Source organism: Phocoena sinus, chromosome 16 (genome assembly GCF_008692025.1).
Source record: "Phocoena sinus isolate mPhoSin1 chromosome 16, mPhoSin1.pri, whole genome shotgun sequence".
In the NCBI taxonomy this organism is placed as follows: Eukaryota; Metazoa; Chordata; class Mammalia; order Artiodactyla; family Phocoenidae; genus Phocoena; species Phocoena sinus.
Window position 1 is genome coordinate 23533034 of NC_045778.1, and position 21377 is coordinate 23554410.

Below are 21377 nucleotides of genomic sequence, written 5' to 3' on the forward strand. Positions count from 1 at the left end.
ACCAGAAGAACTTGGTGGGCAGCTTCCTCAGAGCAGACTAAGGCAAGGACTTGATGCTGAGTAGAAGCAGAAGTAAGAATAGTCCTTTCTCTAAATAGTGATTGGGAAACAAGACAAGGTTTAAGACGGAAGTGCTCAGCTCAGCATTACATGGAAAAGTGATTCTGGGGAGGAGTCCTCCCAGTGACTCGCTTATGGACAGTATGTAGGCTCTTAGGATGGGAAGGCTGGCAGGGATCTCAGAAACTACAGCTACAGAGCCCCTCCATTTTACAGAGGAGGAAACTGAGGCCCCGAGAGGGGAGTACCTGGCCTAAGGTCACAGTGGGGAGGCAGAAGTAGTGCTGAAACCAGAACCCCGCTATCACCAACCTGCTGTTCTCCCCGGCACCACACCAGTTCTTCTGTTTGAGATATATTAATACAATCAGCCCATGTCTCCTGGTTTTTAGGCACCCAAGGCCCAGAGAGGTTGAGTGACTCAGGAAAGGTCACACAGCAATGCAAAGAGACCCAAGCCTTTTCTACTCTGGTCAGAGTAGCAGAAATTGAAAAAATTGATCATATTCAGTGTTGAGTATATGCGGGAAAAGATACTTTTATAGGCTTTTCAGTTCTTTCAACAATTATGTTTTGAAGGGTTATTGGGTGCCCAGAGATTTAGCTGGGAACAGCCAAATGTGTCTTTGCCCCAGAGAGCTGTCTTCTACTGAAGGAGACAGATGATAAACCAGTAAACCAACACAATGATTATAAATTGTGGTCAGTTCTTTTTAGAGAAACAGGTGCTCTCATGGAGATTGAAGGGTTAGGTTACTTTAGTTAGGGTAGGTAGGTGGTACAAAGCAGAGATAAATTGGTTCTCCCTATCTGGAGAGCAGTTTATCAATATCTATCAAAATTTTAAAGATACAAACCTTGTGATCCAGCAGTTCTTCTTCTAGAAATTTGCTCTACTGAAATACTAGTATATATGTGCAAGGATTTATGTATAGGGACATTCATTGCACCATTATTTGTAGTAGAGAAAAACTAGAGCTAACCTAAATGTCCAGCATTAGGGGAGCAGTTAAATTGTCTATCCATACAGTGAAATACTCTGCAGCAACAGAGACAGAGCCGTCTGTCCCTGTGTGAAGGGATGACCACAAGATACTCTTCTTTAGGCAATTGTGTGTATACATTTATGTATAATAGTTATGCATGTAGACAGTTATATAATGTATTTATATTATGTTAGTTATACTGTTGCAAAAAGTTTTACAATATGTATAGTTTGATCCCACTTTTGCTTAAGAAACATAGCTGTGTGTGTGTGGTGTTTGCATGTGCATGGAACAATATACACCAGACTTTTAATGATCTGTATCTCTAAGGAGTGAGACCAGAGGTGGGAGGTGAGAGTTCTTGTTCTACTGTATCATTCCTCTTAGGTATTATTTGGGTGTATTGCATCAAGCATGTGTTACTTTTATAATTTAAGATTTTAAATTACTTTTACATTTGAAGAATAAATGCTACTTTAGCTCCACCTCTCCCCACCCCCAAAACCAAACAAAAATAAGTGAGTGAAGACTGGATCCCAGGCTCACCATGCAGCGGTCAGTGCTGGTTTCCTCTCTCCCTGCTCATGGCACGGCCGGCACCACAGAACAATGGACTGGAGTCCAGCCTTACAGGCAGCTCCAGGACAGGAAGGCTGGGGATTGTGCAGGTCTCCCTCTGGCCACCCCGCAGCACACGTGTCATGTGAGGGCATCCTGGGGCTTAGGCTTTACATGCTGGACCTAAAGACCGTCCCCGGCCTTGTCTCTGAAAATCCCGAGTGACCCTACTTTCCAGCCCCTCTTACCACTAGCCTCTCTCCTGTAGGTACTATATGAGGCCTGTCTGGCCGGCTGTGTTTTCTGGTGAAGAGCAGCTGCCCCAGGACTTCCCCAATCCCCCTTTGGTGGCCCCTGGATCCAGCGACTCCCAGACACCACCCCTCCTCCCCATCTTGAAGAAGACTGCCGGCCTGGGCTTCTGCATCATCTACCTCCTCTTCATCACCAGCCTCGTCTTCCCCGCCATCCTCAGCAACATCGAGTCCCTCAGCAAGGGCTCGGGCTCGCCGTGGAGCACCAAGTTCTTTGTCCCCCTCACCACCTTCCTCCTGTACAACTTTGCTGACCTGTGCGGCCGGCAGATCACAGCCTGGATCCAGGTGCCAGGGCCCAGGAGCAAGGTGCTCCCCGGGCTTGTGCTCCTCCGGACCTGTCTCGTCCCCCTCTTTGTGTTCTGCAACTACCAGCCCCGTGTCCACCTGCACACGGTGGTCTTCCAGTCTGACGTGTACCCGGTGCTCTTCACCTCTCTGCTGGGGCTCAGCAACGGCTACCTCAGCACCCTGGCTCTCATCTATGGGCCCAAGATCGTGCCCAGGGAGCTGGCCGAGGCCACTGGGGTGGTGATGTCCTTTTACATGTGCTTGGGCCTGGTGCTTGGCTCAGCGTGCTCTGCCCTGCTCGTGCACCTCATCTAGGAGGGGCGGTGGCTAGACCTCGGTGCTGTGCGATGCCTGGGAGCCTCAGCAAGATGGGCAGGAAGTGCCAGGAGGGCCCAGGCGGCGAGCAGGAAGGGCTGGGGTTGGGCTCTGCAGAGCACAGATCACACCCGGGCCTCATTGCTGCCAGGGAGCTGGGACCAGTGCTGTCGCCGGGACCAGGTAGACATTCCAGATACTTTGACAGATGTCCTGAGATGTTTTGAGGACCAAAGACACCTGAATAAGACACAGTTACAAGTTACACAGAAAGCTCCTGGCCGATGGGTACTTTCTGCCTGTTGTTATTCCCTCTTGGGGAAGGTGTTGCCAGTGTTCGGCTCTTGAGTTGTTACAGGGTGAGTGCCAAGACCGTCTACAGGCCCTTTGCCTTCTCCCAGCCTTGCTCCTTCCAGCTGATGGCAAGATGCGAGACTCCTTAGCCCTCCCTACCCGGAGGAGGTCCCCCTGGGGTGCCCAGTCCTCAGGCCTAAGACCCAAGCCTGTGCAGACCTCCACTTTCCACCAACCAGACTGGGAACCCCGGGAAGACAGGCCTTCCAGGAGCCCTTCCTTCCCTGGACATGGGCTCCAGAGGGCCTCCTTGCTGTACCCAGGACCAAGCATGTCAGGCCTGGATTTCAAGCAGGGATGCTTAAAGTGGTCTATGGCCTGGGTCAGGGCAGGGTTTAGTGTCCATGTTTACAGTATGTCAAGGCCATTGGTTCAAGGGCCTAATAAATACCTGGGTATTTAATGAAAGCCTTATTGGTGGCTGTTTTAGGGTCTTGGCAGGAAACAGCATACTCAAATTGAGTAATTTAAGGATATTTGAAGAGTGGGTGTAGGAACCCTAAGGGGTTATGCATTATATCCCAGAAGTACTGGACTGGCCAAAAAGTGCTTTCGGGTTTCTCCGTAAGACGTTGGCCAACCCAATAGTAAGGCTGCTCTACCCCAGGCCTGAAGGGAGGGACACGTCCAGCCTGCTGTGACCCACAGGAGGCGTGTTCCCTCCTCCCGTCCCATCTCCTCCGTGCCCCTGTGGACTGAGTCACAGCCAAGGAGCAGGCGGAAGATGGAGACTGGACTGGAGGGGCAGAGGGTGTCCAGAGGGGGCCAGTAGCCCCTTCACCTTCCTAGTTTGGTTTATTATGAACATCAGCTGAGCTCTGAAGCTTTACTCAACAGAATTAGGTGTTGCTTTGTCCTGGTTTTTTCTGGACACAGTTGTATATTTTGTAGCTGTTGTTTCAAAAGGCAACCCCTCAGGTTCTGAGGCCTGCACACACTTGTGATTGCCTGACATGAGTAGTAATCTATATTTTTTCAGGTTCCTTGAAGGCTCCCGCAAGGCTGTTCCTTGGGGGAGCAGGCTGACATGGGAATCCGAGAGAGGAAGGAACTAGATCAGACCAGGAGTTTTCTCAAGAGCTGTGCAGGAAGCACAGAGCTTGCCCCGAGAAGTGGCAAAACCCTGAGAGCCGTGAATCGGCCGCTCCTGCTCTGAAGCGCACCGGGTCCGAGGTGTCCTGTGGACACAGCTGACAGAGCCGGAAGCAGCCAGCGACCCACCCAGTGTCAGCAGTTGATGTTCCCCACCGACTCGGCTGGTACACGCTCCCTCTCTGGCCAGAGGATTGAAAAGGACACCCTTGAAAGGTTTTCTGAAACTTGATACTTGGAAAAAAAATTTTTTTTTATTTTAAAAATAAATTCTCCCCTCCCCTTGCAGGAAGTTGAAATCTTCCCCTTGGTTTTTTCCCACTGACTTCAATGCTGTTGATCACTTGGGGCATCTGTCTGGGAGGTGAGGCGACGCATCTCAACCTCAGGTATCTTATCAATGGGGAGCATGTCTGTTTTAAGGTACAACAGCAGTCTGAGCTCAGGGGTAGGGACCACCCTGGAGCTAACAGAGGAGGAGGGCTGGGGGCCTCGCATGCTCTGTTGAAGGGGGGTAGCTTTCCCATTAGTGAGTTGATTTGGAATCAGCGTGGAGTGAATGGGGAAGAGGGCGGCCAGTGTGATGATGCAGTGTTGAGGGGAGCTGAGGAGATGACGGGCTCGCAGTGCCAGCTGTGCTGCCGCGGCCTCTGCCGGAAGAGGGGCCGACTGCTTGGCTGGTGGGAGGGTTATCCGGGCTTTTGCCCACTTTTCTTTGTTGCTCACTTTAGTGGGCATTTTGCAAAGGATCATTCCTTCTCAGGGAGGAAGGTAAATAAAAATACACCTCCAAGGAGAGGGGCAGACAGTGGAGTTCAGTCACCCTTGTCGCCCATTTATTGTAATAGCAGCTCATGGGGCTTGTCTGCTCTGGGTCTCAAGTCTCATGTGACCCCAGGAGGCTTGTGGAACTAGCTCACGTGTTTGGGGGCGTGAACAAAACTTGCTAAAGAGAAGGGGATTTTTCAGTGAAAGAGGTGGAGGAGAATCCCTGAGAGGTTGCCTTTGTCTGGTAGTACTCTGATTTAATCCCAAGTGGCAGTTTTTAGTGCATGCCCTTGTGTATTTCCACGCCATACACATCTTCATTTTCCTCCTTTCATTCAACAAAGAAAGCTAGAGGCAGCCAATTGACTCTTTAACTAGTGGGTTCCTACATGCATGGGGACATGAGGAGGCTTGAGCCAGGTGTGGGTATTATTAGCAAAGCCCATTCATTCTGCTGTCTTCAGCCCAGTGCTCCTGAGAACATTCGGGACCCTCTAATCAGCTTGGACGTGATGTGAGAGGGGGGTTACTGCAGGGTCCTGGCTTCTGAGACCATGGCATGCTTTACTACAGAACTTCAGATAGAAGAGAGAAAGCCAAAAGTCAGTTGAAAGATTTTATTCTACTGGAGGTTAAATTTAAAGCCCATGCTCATCTTTTTTTTTTAAATTGAATTATAGTTGATTTACAATGTGATAATTACTGCTGTATAGCAAAGTGATTCCGTTATACATATATATATATATATTCATTTTTTATATTCTTTTCTATTACGGTTTATCATAGAATATTGAATATAGTTCTCTGTGCTAGACAGTAGGACCTTGTTGTTTATCCATTTTAGATATAAAAGCTTACATCTGCTCACCCCAACCTCCCACTCCATCCCTCCCCCAACTGCTTCCCCTTGGCAATCGCCAGTCTATTCTCAAGGTCCATGGTTCTGTTTCTGTTTCATAGATAGGTTCATTTTTTTGTTTGTTTGTTTTTGTTTTTTGCGGTACGTGGGCCTCTCACCATTGCGGCCTTTCCCGTTGCGGAGCACAGGCTCCGGATGCGCAGGCCCAGCGGCCATGGTTCACGGGCCCAGCCGCTCCGCGGCACGTGGGATCCTCCCAGACCGGGGCACGAACCCGTGTCCCCTGCATCGGAAGGCGGACCCTCAACCACTGCGCCACCAGGGAAGCCCATAGATAGGTTCATTTGTGTCATACTTTAGATTCCACATATAAGTGATATCATATGGTATTTGTCTTTCTCTTTCTGACTTACTTCACTTAGTATGATAATCTCTAGTTGTACCCGTGTTGCTACAAATGGCATTATTCTGTGCTGTTTTATGACTGAGTAGTATTCCATTGTATATATGTACAACATCCTCTTTTTTTCTTTTTTATAGATTTATTTATTTTTGGCTGAGTTGGGTCTTCGTTGCTGCATGCAGTCTTTCTCTAGTTGGTGGTGAGCGGGGGCTACTCTTCGTTGCGGTGCACGGGCTTCTCATTGCAGTGGCCTCTCTTGTTGTGCAGCATGGGCTCTAGGCGCGTGGGCTTCAGTAGTTGTGGTGCATGGACTCTAGAGCGCAGGCTCAGTAGTTGTGGCGCACAGGCTTAGTTGCTCCGCGGCATGTGGGATCTTCCCGGACCAGGGCTCAAACCCGTGTCCCCTCGCACTGGCAGGCGGATTCTTAACCACTGCGCCACCAGGGAAGTCCAGTACCACATCTTCTTTATCCATTCATCTGTCAACAGACGTTTAGGTTGTTTCCGTGTCTTAGCTATTGTGAATAGTGCTGCTATGAACATAGTGGTGCACGTATCTTTTTGGATTATAGTTTTGTCTGGATATATGCCCAGGAGTGGGATTGCTGGATCATACGGTAGTTCTGTTTTTAGTTTTCTGCGGAACCTCCATATTGTTTCCCACAGTGGCTGCACCAACTTACATTCCCACCAACAGTGTAGGAGGGTTCCTTTTTCTCCACACCCTCTCCAGCATTTGTGACTTGTCGACTTTTTAATGATGGCCATTCTGATTGGTGTGAGTGGTACCTCATTGTAGTTGTGATTTGCATTTCTCTGATAATTAGCGATGTTGAGCATCTTTTCATGTGCCTATTAAGCCCAAGCTCATCTTAACCCTGTGTGCTTTCTGAATGAAAGTATCTAGTTTCTACTTTACCAGCATCACTTCCTTGGTGGCAGCTTTGTCAGTGCCGGTTACGCCTGCGGTCTCAGTCACTGCTGCTCTCCACCCGTTGGCTGGGGTCAGCCCAGTTTCCAATCCAGCTTTGACCCAGGCAGGATCCCACAAGGAATTTCAGCCCCACTAGCCGGCGGAGGCAGGGACTAGCCACCTGGCCACAGACCCAGGGTACTGGGCAACCTTTCCATCAGCTGCTCAGACTCCTGGCCCAATGCTCCCTGTGCCAGATGCTTTATCTGCATTATTCCCCCATCTGTAGATGAACACAGTGAGGCTCAGAGAGGTTAAGTAACTTACCCAAGATCACTCAGCTACTAAGTGCCCTAGACAAGAAACCTAGGTCTTCCTGAACTCAGAGGTCCTCACCTACCCTGCCCTCATATTCCCATATTGAACCTTCACCTTCTCCTTGGTTCTGTCACCCCTTTTACTCACTCACGGATTGCTGGAGTGTTCTTCTGAGTAGATACAGTGCCCAGAACCCTGGCCTAGTTGATCTGACTACTGCAGCTGGCCAGACCCCGTACTGGACTGGGCCCCCATGGATGCAGATCCTGGGCCACGTCAGGCTCACCACTATGACCACTCCTTGTCAGGCACGGCATCTTGGGCTGCTTCCAGGCCTGCTCTGTCCAGTCCATTTCAGTCCCCAGCCCCTGCCCTCCTGGTCCCATGTCCCCATCTCCCCCACGCCAGCCCCTGGTGCTGAGGTCACCCCAGCGTGACTGCTGCTGATGGACCCACCAGGCACTGGCTGTGTGAGTTACGAAGCCACCCTGAGCCAGTTTCCTCATCTGCAAAGTGGGTGAAAAGTCCAGGAGTTGTGACTACCCGTGGTGCCAATGAACTACCCCAGGCAAACCTCATGGCCAGGCAGAGCTGCATCAGCTCACAGCATTTGTAACAAGGTGACTCGAGGGCACAGTGCAAACCCTCTGCTCCCGCCCAGGAGCTGGCCATGCGGGAGTTAGAAAGGCAGCATCAGCCTGAGAGGACAACCTCAACGTCAGGCTGCTGTGGGCTTGACTCCAAAGGAGAGCAATGATGACGGCCGTGCTCTGTGCCCCACAAGAGTCCAGTCAGCTGACCCTGTGCACCCCACTGAGATGTTCCTGCCCTTGACTGCAAGTTAAAGGGAGATCGGGGTCTGCAGCTTGGGATGGGGGAGTCAGTCATAGCTCCTGATGCCTGGCAGAGGCTGGGATTCTGGTTCTGCCACCTCCTAGCTGGGTCACTTTGGCCCAGTCTCGCTGACACCTTCTCACATCTAAAATGAAAAGTCTCTCAAGGCTGTTGGAAGGATTAAATATGCCCCAGTATTGTAGGTCAGAGTACCTAGCATATAGCAGATCCTCAACAAATGTGTTTTCTTCACACTCTTTGCTGCTGCCTGGACAGTCTGTTGCGATGCCCAACGCCTCCCCCGTGGCGGGCACCCTGTACCCAGTGCTCAGTGCCCACCCTTTGTCTGGTCCCCAGGCCCAGCATTTGTCTGGGCCAGCACCTCCAATTCTGATGCCTGCTCTTTGATGCCCAGGCCCCTGCCTGGGTCATGCCTGACCTGGGGCAGGCCGTGTGCACGAGGCAGAAAGCTGGGAATCCAAGACCCCAGACCAAGCTCTGCCCCTCGCTCTGATCTCTGGGCAAAAGCCACTTCACTTTTTTCTAAGCCTCAGCTGGAAAAAATAGACACCCCAACACTTACCCTGCCTTCCTCGTGGACATATGGCCAGGTACCCAGATGCCCTTTAGAAAGGGCCATCTGGTTGTGTCCAAAATGGTTCCGAGAGTCTGCGCCCTGGAGCCAGGACTGTCTAGGTTTGAGCCCGCACCACTTCCTAGCTGCACGACCACGGGAAAGTTCAACCTGACTCTGTTCTCTCAAACGACTACGTGGTGATTGTAGTCCCGGCCCCGCCTCTGGTGGTTGTATACACTGGATGGTAACTAGGAATGCGCATAAAACATTTAGAGTTGAGCCTGGTGCATAATCAGTGCTAATCACCTCCTCCCAGAAGGCTGTGTCTTCAGACCTTCCTGTTCACCTGACGCCACACTGTCAGTACTAACCCACTGCCCTCGTTTCTCCTCCTCACTGGATGCTGGGCTGGCCTCCGCATCCCAGCTCCTGGCCCCTCCCCTGCACCGAGTGCTGCCCATAGTTGGGGCCAATAGTCTGCTTGGAGGAGCTTCCCCAGGAATGTGGCTTTATGGTGCTGCTCACCCAGTGATGTTTTTAAAAAGGGAAAAAGAAGAGAAAGGAAGGGAAGGGAGGAAGGGAGGAGGAAGGAAGAGAAAAGAGGAGATGAGGATGGGCTGGGAGTCTGGGGTCTGCTCTAGGATGCAGGCAGGTTTGTGAATGAGAGTAAGAGGGCATCATTTAAGCCTCTTAAGTGCAGAGTTCTGGGAAGATTCCAGCTGTGTCCACTGGCTCTGTCTGGAAAGTACAGATGCTTTCTTTTCCTTTTCTCGTCGCCTACTTGTTTCACCTGCCCACCTTTTTGGTGGAGGCATCTGGAAAGGCATTTCTGGCCCATGGGATGACACTCTGCTTTGTTATCCCCAGGCGGGGTTTGGTGCCTTTAACCTTGGAAGAGCACTCGTTGGATAAGGTGTTTCTCTGATGGGCGATGTCACAGACCACGGCTCTAAGGGAGACTCTGTGAGGCACTGGCCTGGCTGAGAGCCTCTGAGCAAGCCTGGCTTCTGTAGCAGGGCAGGGCACAGCCTGCATCACAGTAAAGGAGGTGCTGATTACTGAGCACCTACAATGGCTAGGCTGTGCCATGTATAAGAACCCTGCCAGGTGGGGCTGGCATCCCATTTCACAGAGAGGGAAACTGGGACTCAGAGGGGTTAAGTCGGCGAGAGGCTGAACTGGAATTCAGACCAGGGCTGTGAGGCTCTGAAGCCTGTCTTCTCTCCTCTCCACTCTGCTGCCTTAGAAGATTGAGAGGGCACTGCCAATTTAAATGGTTTGCAGATCTGAGGAGCCCCGGGCCGCATGCTGGGTGGGCGGAATGGGGTTCCAGGAGGCTGGATTAACCTGTCCAGTGTGAGTGACAACAGGCACCCAGCCTGCCCTCCGTGCCTCTCTGGGATTTGGTGCGGAGTCACTGGTCTTCAGTAACCAAGGCTACAGTCTTCATGGGCACTTGAACCACGAGCTCACCAAGCTGAAGGCAAGGTTTACAGAGGTGTGATAGAGGCAGGAGCCTCACTGTGTGGACCTGACATGTCAGACGCCTTGCGTGTATCCGCTCCAGGGTACCAAGGAACCAGGGGGCCCATCTTCCCAGACACAGAGCAAAGTGTGACGTCCTGGGATCACCACACCTCCTATCCCTGACTTAAACACACACCCAGAGCTGGGAGGGGCCCTGCGGTCACCGAGTCCACACCCTGCCTCTTGGCAGGGCGATACTTGGGTTGCTCTAGACCGGCTGGCACCAGGCCTGTGCTGTCCTGCAGATTCTTCCAGATGGAGTCCCGGAGCCCCAAGGAGACTGAGCATCCTCAGTCCTGCTCTTATTCTGGAAACAGCCTCATGTTCCCAGCACACCTCTCACACACTTCACTCTGGACAGAAGAAGGACATGGGATCTTTTCCCCAGCAGTCTCACCCGACAGCATCCATCCCTGCTGCTCTGGCCCCAGTCCTGCTCTCTGGAGTTTAATGAGGGCGGAACGTCTAATGCGCCTGGACTTCTAAGTCCTTCCTACTTCCTTCTAAGACTCTTCCCAGGTCTCGACTGGAGACCTCTGGATGGAATGCTAGGCTCACGGAACCCTGAGATCATATTCGGAAGTTGGCGTGCTTGCCGTGGACCAAGGAGCCATAGCTTCCATCAGATTGTCAAAGGGGCCATGTTCCAAGGCTTCAGAGCCCTTGGCTGCCTGGCTACAATGACCTGTCCCATCCGATGGTGTCCCTGTACTGGGCACAGTGCTGAAGGGCAGGACTCTGGAGCCAGGCTGCCTGACTTTGAATCATGACTCTATCTCTTATTGGTGATTTTGGGCAGGTTTCGTACCTCTCTCAGTTTCCTTATCTATAAAACAGGGTACCTGCCCTCATGGGGGTGTTGTGAAGATTAAATGAGTTAATCCACATAAAACTCTTCATCTGTGCTAAAAGTATTCCTTCTCCCCATCACCCTGTGAAATCGGCAAGTCAAAGGTGATCCTCACCCCTCTTCTGATGAAGAACAGTGGAGACTGTAACTGAGGAACAGAGCCTCTGCCTGCAAATGCAGCAGGTCCCGCCGACTAGCCAGTGAGGTCACTGCAGAGAGGAAGTTGGCCTGTGATGCTCTCAGGGGTGGGAGGGCTCCATTTAGGGAAGCTGGGAAATAAACTGGATCTGCCAACAGTTTCAGTCACAGGACACAGGAGGCTGGAGGGGGCTTTAGGTATGGGTCAGAAGCCACACAGCTGAATGGGCCTGACACCCTGGCCTGTGAGCATCTCCATGATGGCCTCCTTGAGGCCACCCTGTCTAATCTGATTTCCAGAGAAACAGAAGAGCCACCGTTTATCCAGCACTAGGAGCCGAGCATGTTAACACGTGATCTTAATCCATTTGATCCCACTATGAGGAAGTAGCATTATCCCCAATTCATCGGTGCCAGAACTAAGATTCAGACATAGCTGCTAAGTGGCAGAACTGCGATTCAAAGCCAGGTCTGTCTGACTCCAGGACTCCAGCTCCTAAAGATTTTGACAGCAGCAATTCGCCTCAGAATCGCCAGAGCACTTGAGAGACTGCAGACTGCTGCACCCACCTGCAGGGATTCCGATTTCACAGGTCTGGGGTGGGGCACGAGAATGTGCATTTTTTAACAAGTTCCCAGGCGGTGCTGATGCTGCCGGTCTAGGAACCCCACTTGGAGAACCAAAGGTGCTGGGCCACCAGAGACGGATGAGGGGCTGTCAGGAGCTGATGACCTGGCCTGAGCAAAGAGAGAGCAAGGGCTCCGTCTGCTCCCGTTCCAGTCGGGGGCTCAGGACTGGAAGGTCTTTCAAGTAGCAAACGCATTGTGGATGCTCGCACATCGTTCCTTAAGCTGATCACGGATCGGGGCAGAGACTGTGTTTAAGTGCCAAGCTCATCTTCTCCACCAGCCCCCAAGGTTGGCGCCCCGTGGCTTTACTCCTCAGTTGCATCTTTCCCACCTGCTCCTTTCACCATCAGTATTCAGGAGGGAGGAGGGAGCGAGAAAGGGTAGGGCCTGAGGGCTGAGTCAGCCCCAGCCCACTGCTTGGAGTTGCAAGTGGGGGTGGGGGGGGTGGGGGGGTGGGGGGGTGCAGGGCTGCCTCCTGCTAGGGGTGCGGTCACGCCTCCTACCTGTTCTCGGGCACCCATTAGCTGCTGAGGTGGTATTAACTGTTTTTCATTTTGCTGAGTCTTTGCTGAGACTCAAAAAGGGAAATGAGCCATTACCAGACAGCAGCCCTTTTTGAAACAGAAACTGAATTGACTGCATTTTCTAATAACATTTTGTGAGCTAAGAACGCAGAAGTCTGGCCTGGCTTTATCAAAGTCGTCTTTCAGAAGTAGTTGTCTCTGGCTTGCCTTCTGCTCACACAGTTCTGTGAGAAGGGGTGGGAAGGGTCATATGCCAAAATGTGCCAGCCTGTTAGTGCCACACCAGCTGGTATTTAATGGCTGATCCATAGCCTACTGTGAGGATGTCAGGAAATTCCCCTTTCCTTGCTTTTTGCTGCTCCAGACCTTTGGGCTCTGCCCAGACGGGTAAGGACTAACCGGCTCAATTCTTGAAATAGAGAGCCAGTGTGCAGAGCTCACAATCAGAGGACTTTGGGCAAGTCACTAACCTCTCTGAGCCTTACTGTGCTTACCTGCAAAATGGGGATATTAATCTTGCATATCTCAAAATCCTGATCGGGGCAGAGCGCCCTGTAAACTGCAAAGGTATACAAGATATTAGCTCTTGTTGTTATTATTAAACTACCTGTAGGTCCATTTGTAACCCCATTCCATGGGGCAAGGAATCTAAGGGGACACGACAGCCTGGAGGTCACACCTCTTCCCCCTTCTGGACCATCCTCTGGGTACCCAGGATCCCTTGCCTAAATGGGCTCAAACTGCAACCAGGACCTGGGCAGGCTCTTTCCTAGGTCCATCCCCCCAAGGGCAGACTGCTCGAGGAACTTCTAGATTCAAGGGATGGCTGTGTGCAAGTGGTGCTGAGTTGGGACATATGGGTTGGGGTAGCCACATTGTGCATAGGAGGCTTCTCCAGGTGTGGGACAGAGTCATCACATTCCAGAGTCAGAGAATTCCAGATTCAAACCTTCTGGGTTGTTATAATGGTGTATGTGTCAAGGTAGAAGGGAGAATATATTGTATTTAAGTTTGCTACCTGATTTATAACTAACGTATTGAGACACATGGTATATGGGCCTCCATTGGTAGTCTTGCCCCGGGCCCACAGATGTTCCTTTTTATTACTAGAAGTTTGAATTCCACTTCCTTTGAGCCAGGTCAACCTCTTATTTTCCTCATTGAGTCTATCCTCCTATTTCCTCTTCTCTGTCTTTCTAAATATTCAAAGCCGTGCCTTATTAGAAATGTAGCCAGGACTAGTAGAAATTCGTCAAGATTCCAGGGGCTCCCTTTCTTCTCTTCCTTAAACCATTTCTCACCCCCTAGAGACACACAGGACAGACTGTGGGCAGGAACATGAGTCCCCTCGTCGATGGCTGGCCTCCTTTTTGTCTCCTAAGCAGTATCTAGACAGTGGGTGTCTGTACCACTTCAGGGTATGAAGATAGAGCTCCATGCCGCTGCCACTATGGTAACCCCTAAACCATGGGGACTAGACGATTCTAAAAGAAGCCATGGGCTCCATCCTGGGGGGTGGGGGAGGCCCAAGAAGCCTAGAATTTTGTACAAGGAGCAACTATAGGAAGAGGGGTCCTGCCTGGTCCTCCTCCATCTCCGTCCTGGAAGGGTGCAGGTCCTCAGGTGACAGAAGGGGCGAAAGTTGGTTGCTAAGAGGTAGCAGCCGACAACTGCACGCCATGAGTTGAGGCCCCATCAGGTTCCCATACCTCTTCCTTGGCTTGCTGTTGCTGGTGTCATTATCCACGTCTTGCTCCATATAAAACCCTTTCCCAATGTCCCCTTTCCAATTCAGATACCCTTTGGCAATGCAGAGACTCTGATGCGGAAGTAGGGTTGCTTGCCTCTGTGAGTTGTCTCCCCCGCCCAGAAAGTAAGACAGGAAGAGTTGTTCTTTCCCCCTTGCCCTCTGTGGTCCTGGGAAGATGCAGACAGTAGTTAGACAGCCTTTGGTGCACATCAACTTCTGCTGAACGGCTGTTTATCTCACCTGTGCCTGAGATGGCTATATGTAGAGGAGGAAGGGCAAGGGGAGACAAGGCTTGCAGTGGACCCGCTAGGGGCTATCTCCCGCTCCCCACCTGCCCCACAGACCCTGAGAGAATCAGCCCAAATGTTGGCTATTAGACAACTCCAAGGACTCCACTGTTTTTCCAAGTGTTGAGAGTGAACTCTTGGTACTGTGCTAGGTGAATTTAGGTGCCATCCAGCGGAGCATTAAAAACACAGAATCTCAGCATGGGGAAGCTCTTCCCTTTTCAGTTCTTTCAATCCTAATTATCCATAGGAGGAACTTTGTTTAATTTGTGAGTATCTTCAACACCTCGCTAAAACTTGCTTTTTTTTTGCGGCACGCGGGCCTCTCACTGTTGTGGCCTCTCCCGTTGCGGAGCACAGGCTCCGGAAGCGCAGGCTCAGCGGCCATGGCTCACGGGCCCAGCCGCTCCGCGGCATGTGGGATCTTACCGGACCGGGGCACAGAACCCATGTCCCCTGCATCGGCAGGCAGAGTCTCAACCACTGCGCCACCAGGGAAGCCCTCGTCTTCCTTTTTAACAAAATGAGATCAGGCCTCAGTTCAAGGTCTTGCCCGCTAGAATTGAGAACAATGGTTTGTTTTTATTTGTATTTCTACTTAGAGCTTCGTACCTTCTATTTATGACAGGTGATTATTGGTTTTCCAGTGAAGTAACGATATACAGTTTGCTTTTTAAAGTAAATTTAAGTAAAGCAGCTGAGTTAACGAATATCAAATTTAAAAGATACAGGTAGTATTTGGATATGGCAAACATCATTCAATTTTATTACTTTAAAGGCAGGGAAACTGAGACCCAGGCAGGAGTCCCCAGAACCCAGGATGGGTAAGTGTCTCTAACATTTAGGAAGGACGCAGACATCTATCTTCCCTGAAAACCATAGACTGTGTTCTGCTTGAAGGTCACAGGCTAGGTAAGGCCCCCTTCTAAGTTCAGGCTCGCATTAACTCCTTTCATGGCTGGTGTTTTCACTACTTCCATTTTAGCCAATAAAAGTGAGAACTTCTGAAGTTACTGATTGTCCCTTTTAAACTCAGCACACAAACCTGGCCATTTTCGGAGACAAAGGGCTTCATCCCTGTAGCTAGCTAGCAGTGACTGGTAGGGAGGAGAGGAATGAGATAAAAATAGAAGTGGAGAGAAGTGTTAAGTAGAAAGTAAAAGACCAGCAGCTTCAGCATTTTTAAGGACCTGAAACTCTGGAGTGGGGCAGCTACATCTCACAGACTGTCCCTGTCCTAAGTGGACAAAGCAATATGTCTCTGACAAAGCTCTGGCCAAAGTCACCCTTTCATGCCGATATGACTGTTATTATTTGTTACCGTGACTGTGATGATTTGACCACTAACCTTGCTTGAGCACTTAGTAGGTGTCTGGCACTTGGCTAAGATGTGACATCCATCCTCACAAGAAGCCTTTAAGTTAAAACCTTGACCTCTGGAGCAGCACTCTGGGTTGGAAAACTGGCCTCTTGGAGCTGTGTGACTTAAGGCAAATTAAATCTCTCTCTGAGCCTCAATTTCCTCATCTGTCTAAAATAGGCATAGTAATATACCTATCTCTCAGTATCAGAATGGTTCTATAATAGTACGCTTATCAAGGGTAGAAAGTAAGCAGTTATTAACAATGTCACATTATTAATCACTATTGATACTAGCACCAGGAAGACAAAGCTTCTGATAGTCATTCTACCCAAGGTCACAGAGCTGAACCAGGTTGGCTAAATTGGTGGGATAAGTCCAGGAGTGTTTGGGCCTCCGGGCTTCAGGGCCCAGAGCTGGGGTGGCATGGCAGGGGCCCAAGCCGCCCGGTGGGTGCTCCAAGCGGCCTCCAGGACCCAGACCCATTTTCTGAGGCTCGGACTGGCCGGAGACTCACACTGCTGTTACCTGCAGTGGATCCTCAGCCCCGCGAGGCCGTCTCGCCTAGCGACAAGTAGCGATGACCGGCCAGCCGCTCTCACCTCGGCTGGGAACCGATCCCATGCCAGCCCTTGAAGCACAGGCCCAAGCGCGCCTTCCGGGAGCCGCGGGGCACACCAGGAGGTGGTCCGCGCAGCCAATGCCCGTGCGGGGGCAGGCGGCAGTTGCCCGGCAATGGTGGGGGCGCCCAGGCGAGGGTGCGAGACCTGTAAGGCTGGGCGAGCAAATGTGGAAGCCGGAGAGGTAGGTGACCTGCAGATCCCAGAGGAGTCTGCTTTTCCAGTCCCCAGTTCCTTCCCTCCTACCTGGACTTGAAGGAAAGAGATTAATCAAGACAAATGATAAGAAGCAAGAATAAACCCTGGGAACTAATAATAATAAAAAGATATTCATATTGATGGATCACGTACTGTGGGCCTGGCTCTTTACAGGGATTATTTCATTTGATCTTGCAGGGAAAGTACAATTACTGGCCTCATTTTGTAAATGATTAACCGGAGGTTTAGATAGATGAGGCACCTTGCCCAAAGTAACTCAGCTAGAGAGTAGCAAAGCTGGAATTTGAACCGGGTGGTCCTGAACCCAGGTGGTCTCTGTTCTTACCGAGTCAAGCAGTGGACACCCATTTCAGTTCAGCAACAGAAGCTGCTATAGGCCTACCTGCAGGGGCCAATCCAGGCTTTCTGGGTCCTGAAGCTTAGACAATTGGGGGGCCCTCTTTAGGAAAAATAACAAATTGCAAATATAAAATCAGGTAGAAAAGAAACTTGTTTAGAATGTAAACAAATCACAACAAAACACTGGCTAATTTTACAAAAACACCTGACCATGTGAATGTGTTGCTAGGGCCCTACACAAAGGCATCCTTGGCCCTTAGCTCCCACTGAAGTCCTTTATTCAGACGTCAAACTACCTTGCAGTCTTCTCTGCCCTTTCCCTGACTACCCTGCATCCCAGCCACAGGCCCTCCCTTGGCTGGGCCCTGGCAATGGGGTTTAGTAGGGCTTTTCTGGCTGTGACAGCAAGCTTGGCCTGCCCAGTGAGCAAGCTGAAGTGCTAGAGAGTTAACGCCCTTGGTTGGAAGCAGCCTTCAAACACTGATGGACCCAGAACTGGTAACCGTCGGCAGTCAAATAGGATCACGCTAAGAAATCTTATACCAGTGGTTCTTAGGGTGTGGCCCTGCAGCGCTTAACTTGTTAGAAATGCACACTCTCAGATCCCACCCTACACCTACTGAAGCAGAAACTGGGTGGTGGGGCCCAGCAGTTGGTGTTTTAACAAGCCCTCCTAGAGAGTCTGATTCACGCTCAAGTTTGAGAACCACTGTTCTACCACATTGTTCCCCAGAGTTCCCTGTGGCCTGGAGCTCCCGTGTCTACAATGGTAACCTGCTCAATAATACACCTTTTTTTTTGTCTCCTTCCTTTGCTTGTCTCATTTTCTCACTCTTCAACTGGGGCTTCCTAGGATCATCTCCAATAAACTACCTGCACTTGAACCCTTGTCTCGGGTCTGCTTCTAGAGGAACAGCAGCACAGGTGAGAACAGGAGGAGGTGTCACTGCCCAGTGAGGCGGAGGATGGTGGCTGGCACCCACTGGATGGAGGCTGAAAGTTCTGCTAAATGCTTTGCTTTCATTGTCTCATTCCCCACCCCACCCCTCCACGAGGAAATTGGGGTCGGAGGATTTAAGTGGCTTTGAACCCAAGGATTTGAACCCAATTCTGCTTGAGTCCCAACGGTGAGCTCCTTACCCACAAGGGTAGAGGGCCAGCCCACGTTGTGTTCACCTGTCACTGCTGCTTTCTCAGGGCAGTCAGGAGTTCAATTTTGTCACTAGACCTGCTACAGTCTCTGACCCAGAGTGCCCACTGTGGGACGCTGAGATGATGCGTGCACTGGCCTCATGGAGGGCACAGCTGGAGAGGCTCCCTCACTCCAGTGCTGAGGTCCCCTGGGTCCAAGGCTGGTCCCTATGCCCTCCAGCCCACTGCTGTGCCCAAGCATGTGCCCTTAACTCAGAGCTGGAGGCTTGTCTGTCACAGATACTGACATCTGGCCAGCTCTGCAGCTGAGGGTCCTACTTGTGGGGGCGGTGGGGAAGGGTGTGTGCAGACCCTTGAACTCTGCATCCTCTGATGTTAGAGGCCCTAGGCCGCTTGGTTCTGCACATTTCCAGGAAACTACAGCTCTCACTCCCATGTCACCTGCCCTAGCCCTCTAGGCTTGTACCCTCAAGAGGAATGGCCTTGCCTTCTCTAGGCCCACAGCACCTGAGGTCCCAGTTGTCCTTCTTATTAACAATTTCTCTCCACTCCCTCTACCTGTGATCCAGGAACGATGGCTGTGTTAACAGGTGTGGGGTAGATGGGGGGATGCCGATGAGAGCACAGAGTCTTTGGCTCTGCTGCTGACTTTGGGCGAGTCTTTTTTTAACTCCCTTTTTTAGCCTTGTTTTTCTCATCTGTAAAGTGGGGAGCCCACTTCCCCTCCCTCGAGGTTGTTCTAATGACGCTCACAGGAGATAGCAATGCGCACATATGACACAGGCATGAGCAGTGATGGGTGCAGTCTGCGCCTGGGGCCTCCTGTTCCCTCCATCACAACGAGGAGGGACCTGGGGGCTGGTCTTGTGTTCTCCAGGGCCCTGGTCTGTCAGAAGGCTGCCGGTGATGCCCAAAAGGTAGAGCTCTCCCCAGGACACTGCCAGCCCTCCCTTCAGGGTGGAAGAGACAGAAAGTCTTACTTGGGCAATCACTAGCTTGAGGATGTCTCAATGCCTCACCCTGCCGAAAACAGACACCCGGCTCTCCAGTTGAAATCAGGTCCCTCTGTAATAATTTCTCACCACATATTTGTTTTTCCTTTGTGGCAGTTATCATGAATTATAATTATTTATCTGCCTATTTTTAGACTTTAAAAAAATTTTTATTTATTTAATTTTATTTTTGGCTGCATTGGGTCTTCGTTGCTGCATGCAGGCTTTCTCTAGTTGGGGTGAGCAAGAGATACTCTTCGTTGGGGTGCGCGGGCTTCTCGTTGTGGCTTCTTTTGTTGCAGAGCACAGGCTCTAGGTGCACAGGCTTCAGTAGTTGTGGCACACGGGCTCAGTAGTTGTGGCTCGTGGGCTCTAGAGCACAGGCTCAGTAGTTGTGGCACACAGGCTTAGTTGCTCTGTGGCATGTGGGATCTTCCTGGACCAGGGTTCAAACCTGTGTCCCTTGTGTTGGCAGGCGGATTCTTAACCACTGTGCCACCAGGGAAGCCCTAGACTTTTTTTAAAATGGAAAATTGTGAACAATTACGAATGAAAGCAGAATAGTACATAGCCCTCATGAACCCATCACCCGGCTTCAACAATTGCCAACTCGGTGCCGGACTTTTTTTTACCTCTACCTGCACTCACTCCCCCTCCCTGTATTAATTTGAGGCATCATATCATTTCATCTATAAATATTTTGGTAGGTATCTCTGAATGATTAGGGCTCTTTTATGAAATATAACCACAATGCCATTATTACACTTAAAAAGATGAGCAACAATTTCTTGCTATGTGATTATTGTTAAATGTTTGTGTCCCTCCACCAGGCTGGGGGCTTCATGAGAGCTTTCTCTCTTGTTCTTGGCTGTATCCATAGTGCCTGAGAGCTAGCAGACTCTTAGTATTTGTCGGATGGATGGATGGATGGATGGACGGACGGACGGGAGAAAGGCAAAGGACGCTGGGGACCCACCTTGTTTTCTGTGGATGCGGCTTCATCCCTTCAACACTGCGGTGTGATCGCTGCCTGGGAGGCCCACAGTCACATGCTCTCTCTGACGTGAGCAACACCGTAAAACTCTCTCAGTTTCTTTCCCTCTCAGCCTGCCTTCGGCTTAATCGGGCAGCAAGGCACTAATCCTCTCCTCATGGCTGCAGCCCGCTCCCCCTGTGCAGCTAATTCCACCTTCCGACTTAATTACCATCCTTAGTGCTTTCACTAAGGGGCTTTGCACCTTCAGAGCCCCACTCAGGCATTAGCTGATTACTGTAATCTGTCTGACTCCCAAGGCATCAGCCAGGATGGCACGGGAAGCACAGGGCTTCCTTTATTCTCTTGGAGTCTCAGTTTCCTCATCTGTAAAATGGGGTGAGTGGACCTAACTGGCATTGGTGTGGGGAATAAGGAAAATGAAGTAAATAAAGTACCTGTTCCCTGACACATCAGAGGCACTCAGGAATGATGATCATTTCCCAGCATAATTCAAGGAATAACTCGCTGGAGAGCCAAACAGATCTGGATTTGAATCGAGCTTTTGCCGCTTAAAGGGAAAATTTTCTGAGCCTCAATTTTCCCATCCTTACAATGGGGATGATGGTGCCAATCTTTCAGAGTTTGCTAAAAAGGATGAAAAGACATGATATGTGTCTGTGAGGCACTGGGCAGAGTGCTGGGCACCTAGTAAATGCTAAATAAATGCTGGTGGTTACTTCTCTTCCCAGAAGGAGGTGGAGGCAGGGAAAGGGGAGGGAGGCTGCGGTGCCCCTGGGCAGGTACGGATCACATCTTTTCTCCTCTGTTCCCTAAGGTGTATAGTCAAAGGAGGATGCCTGTTGCACTCACCATTGTATCCCCAGCCCTTTGCCTAGCTGTGTGCTTAGTAATGAATAAGTGAATGAATTTGGTGAGGTGGGGATGTGAATAACACATCTGAACAGGACTGGATAGTTTCTAGAGGACTCAAGATCTTTATCACACAACCAGAGAAGGTAAGCAGGCCAAGGATTATACCCACATGTTACAGACAAAGAAACTGAGGCTCAGGGAGATCAACACTGGGTCTGTAAGTGTCAACAGCTGGGCTTAATTCCACGCCAGTTTGGCTCTTTTCAGGAAGAGTGTGCCAAGCATTGGCCTCAGGAAGAGTTGGGCCTCTGTCTTAGGTGCAGTTACAGGTCTTTCCAAGATTTTCTAAAGCTGCAGGGATTCTGCCTGCTATGGCTTCTTCCTCCCACTGCGCCTGGTACGGCCTGTATCCCAGTGCACTTTTTTTTTTTTAATTTTCTGGTTGTCTTCATTAGATAAGTTTTTTCCCTCTTTTTCTTTTTTTAATTGAGACATAAT

At 50.6% G+C, this 21377-nt stretch overlaps 1 protein-coding gene across 7 annotated transcripts in view; it reads left to right on the forward strand.

The window, feature by feature from the left end:
* Positions 1–20583, forward strand: part of SLC29A3 (solute carrier family 29 member 3) — a 59677-nt gene extending 39094 nt beyond the window's left edge. For 3 of the 7 annotated variants that reach the window (XM_032608784.1, XM_032608786.1, XM_032608787.1), the window contains one exon: positions 1873–4258. In XM_032608784.1, coding sequence (XP_032464675.1) covers positions 1873–2524 — 652 coding nt within the window. In that variant the 3' untranslated portion in view covers positions 2525–4258. Of the gene's footprint in view, positions 1–1872; positions 5382–19910 lie in introns of those variants that run through there. The other 4 variants (XR_004346268.1, XR_004346267.1, XM_032608789.1 and 1 more) reach the window with 4 other exon arrangements.
* Positions 20584–21377: the final 794 nt, after the last annotated feature.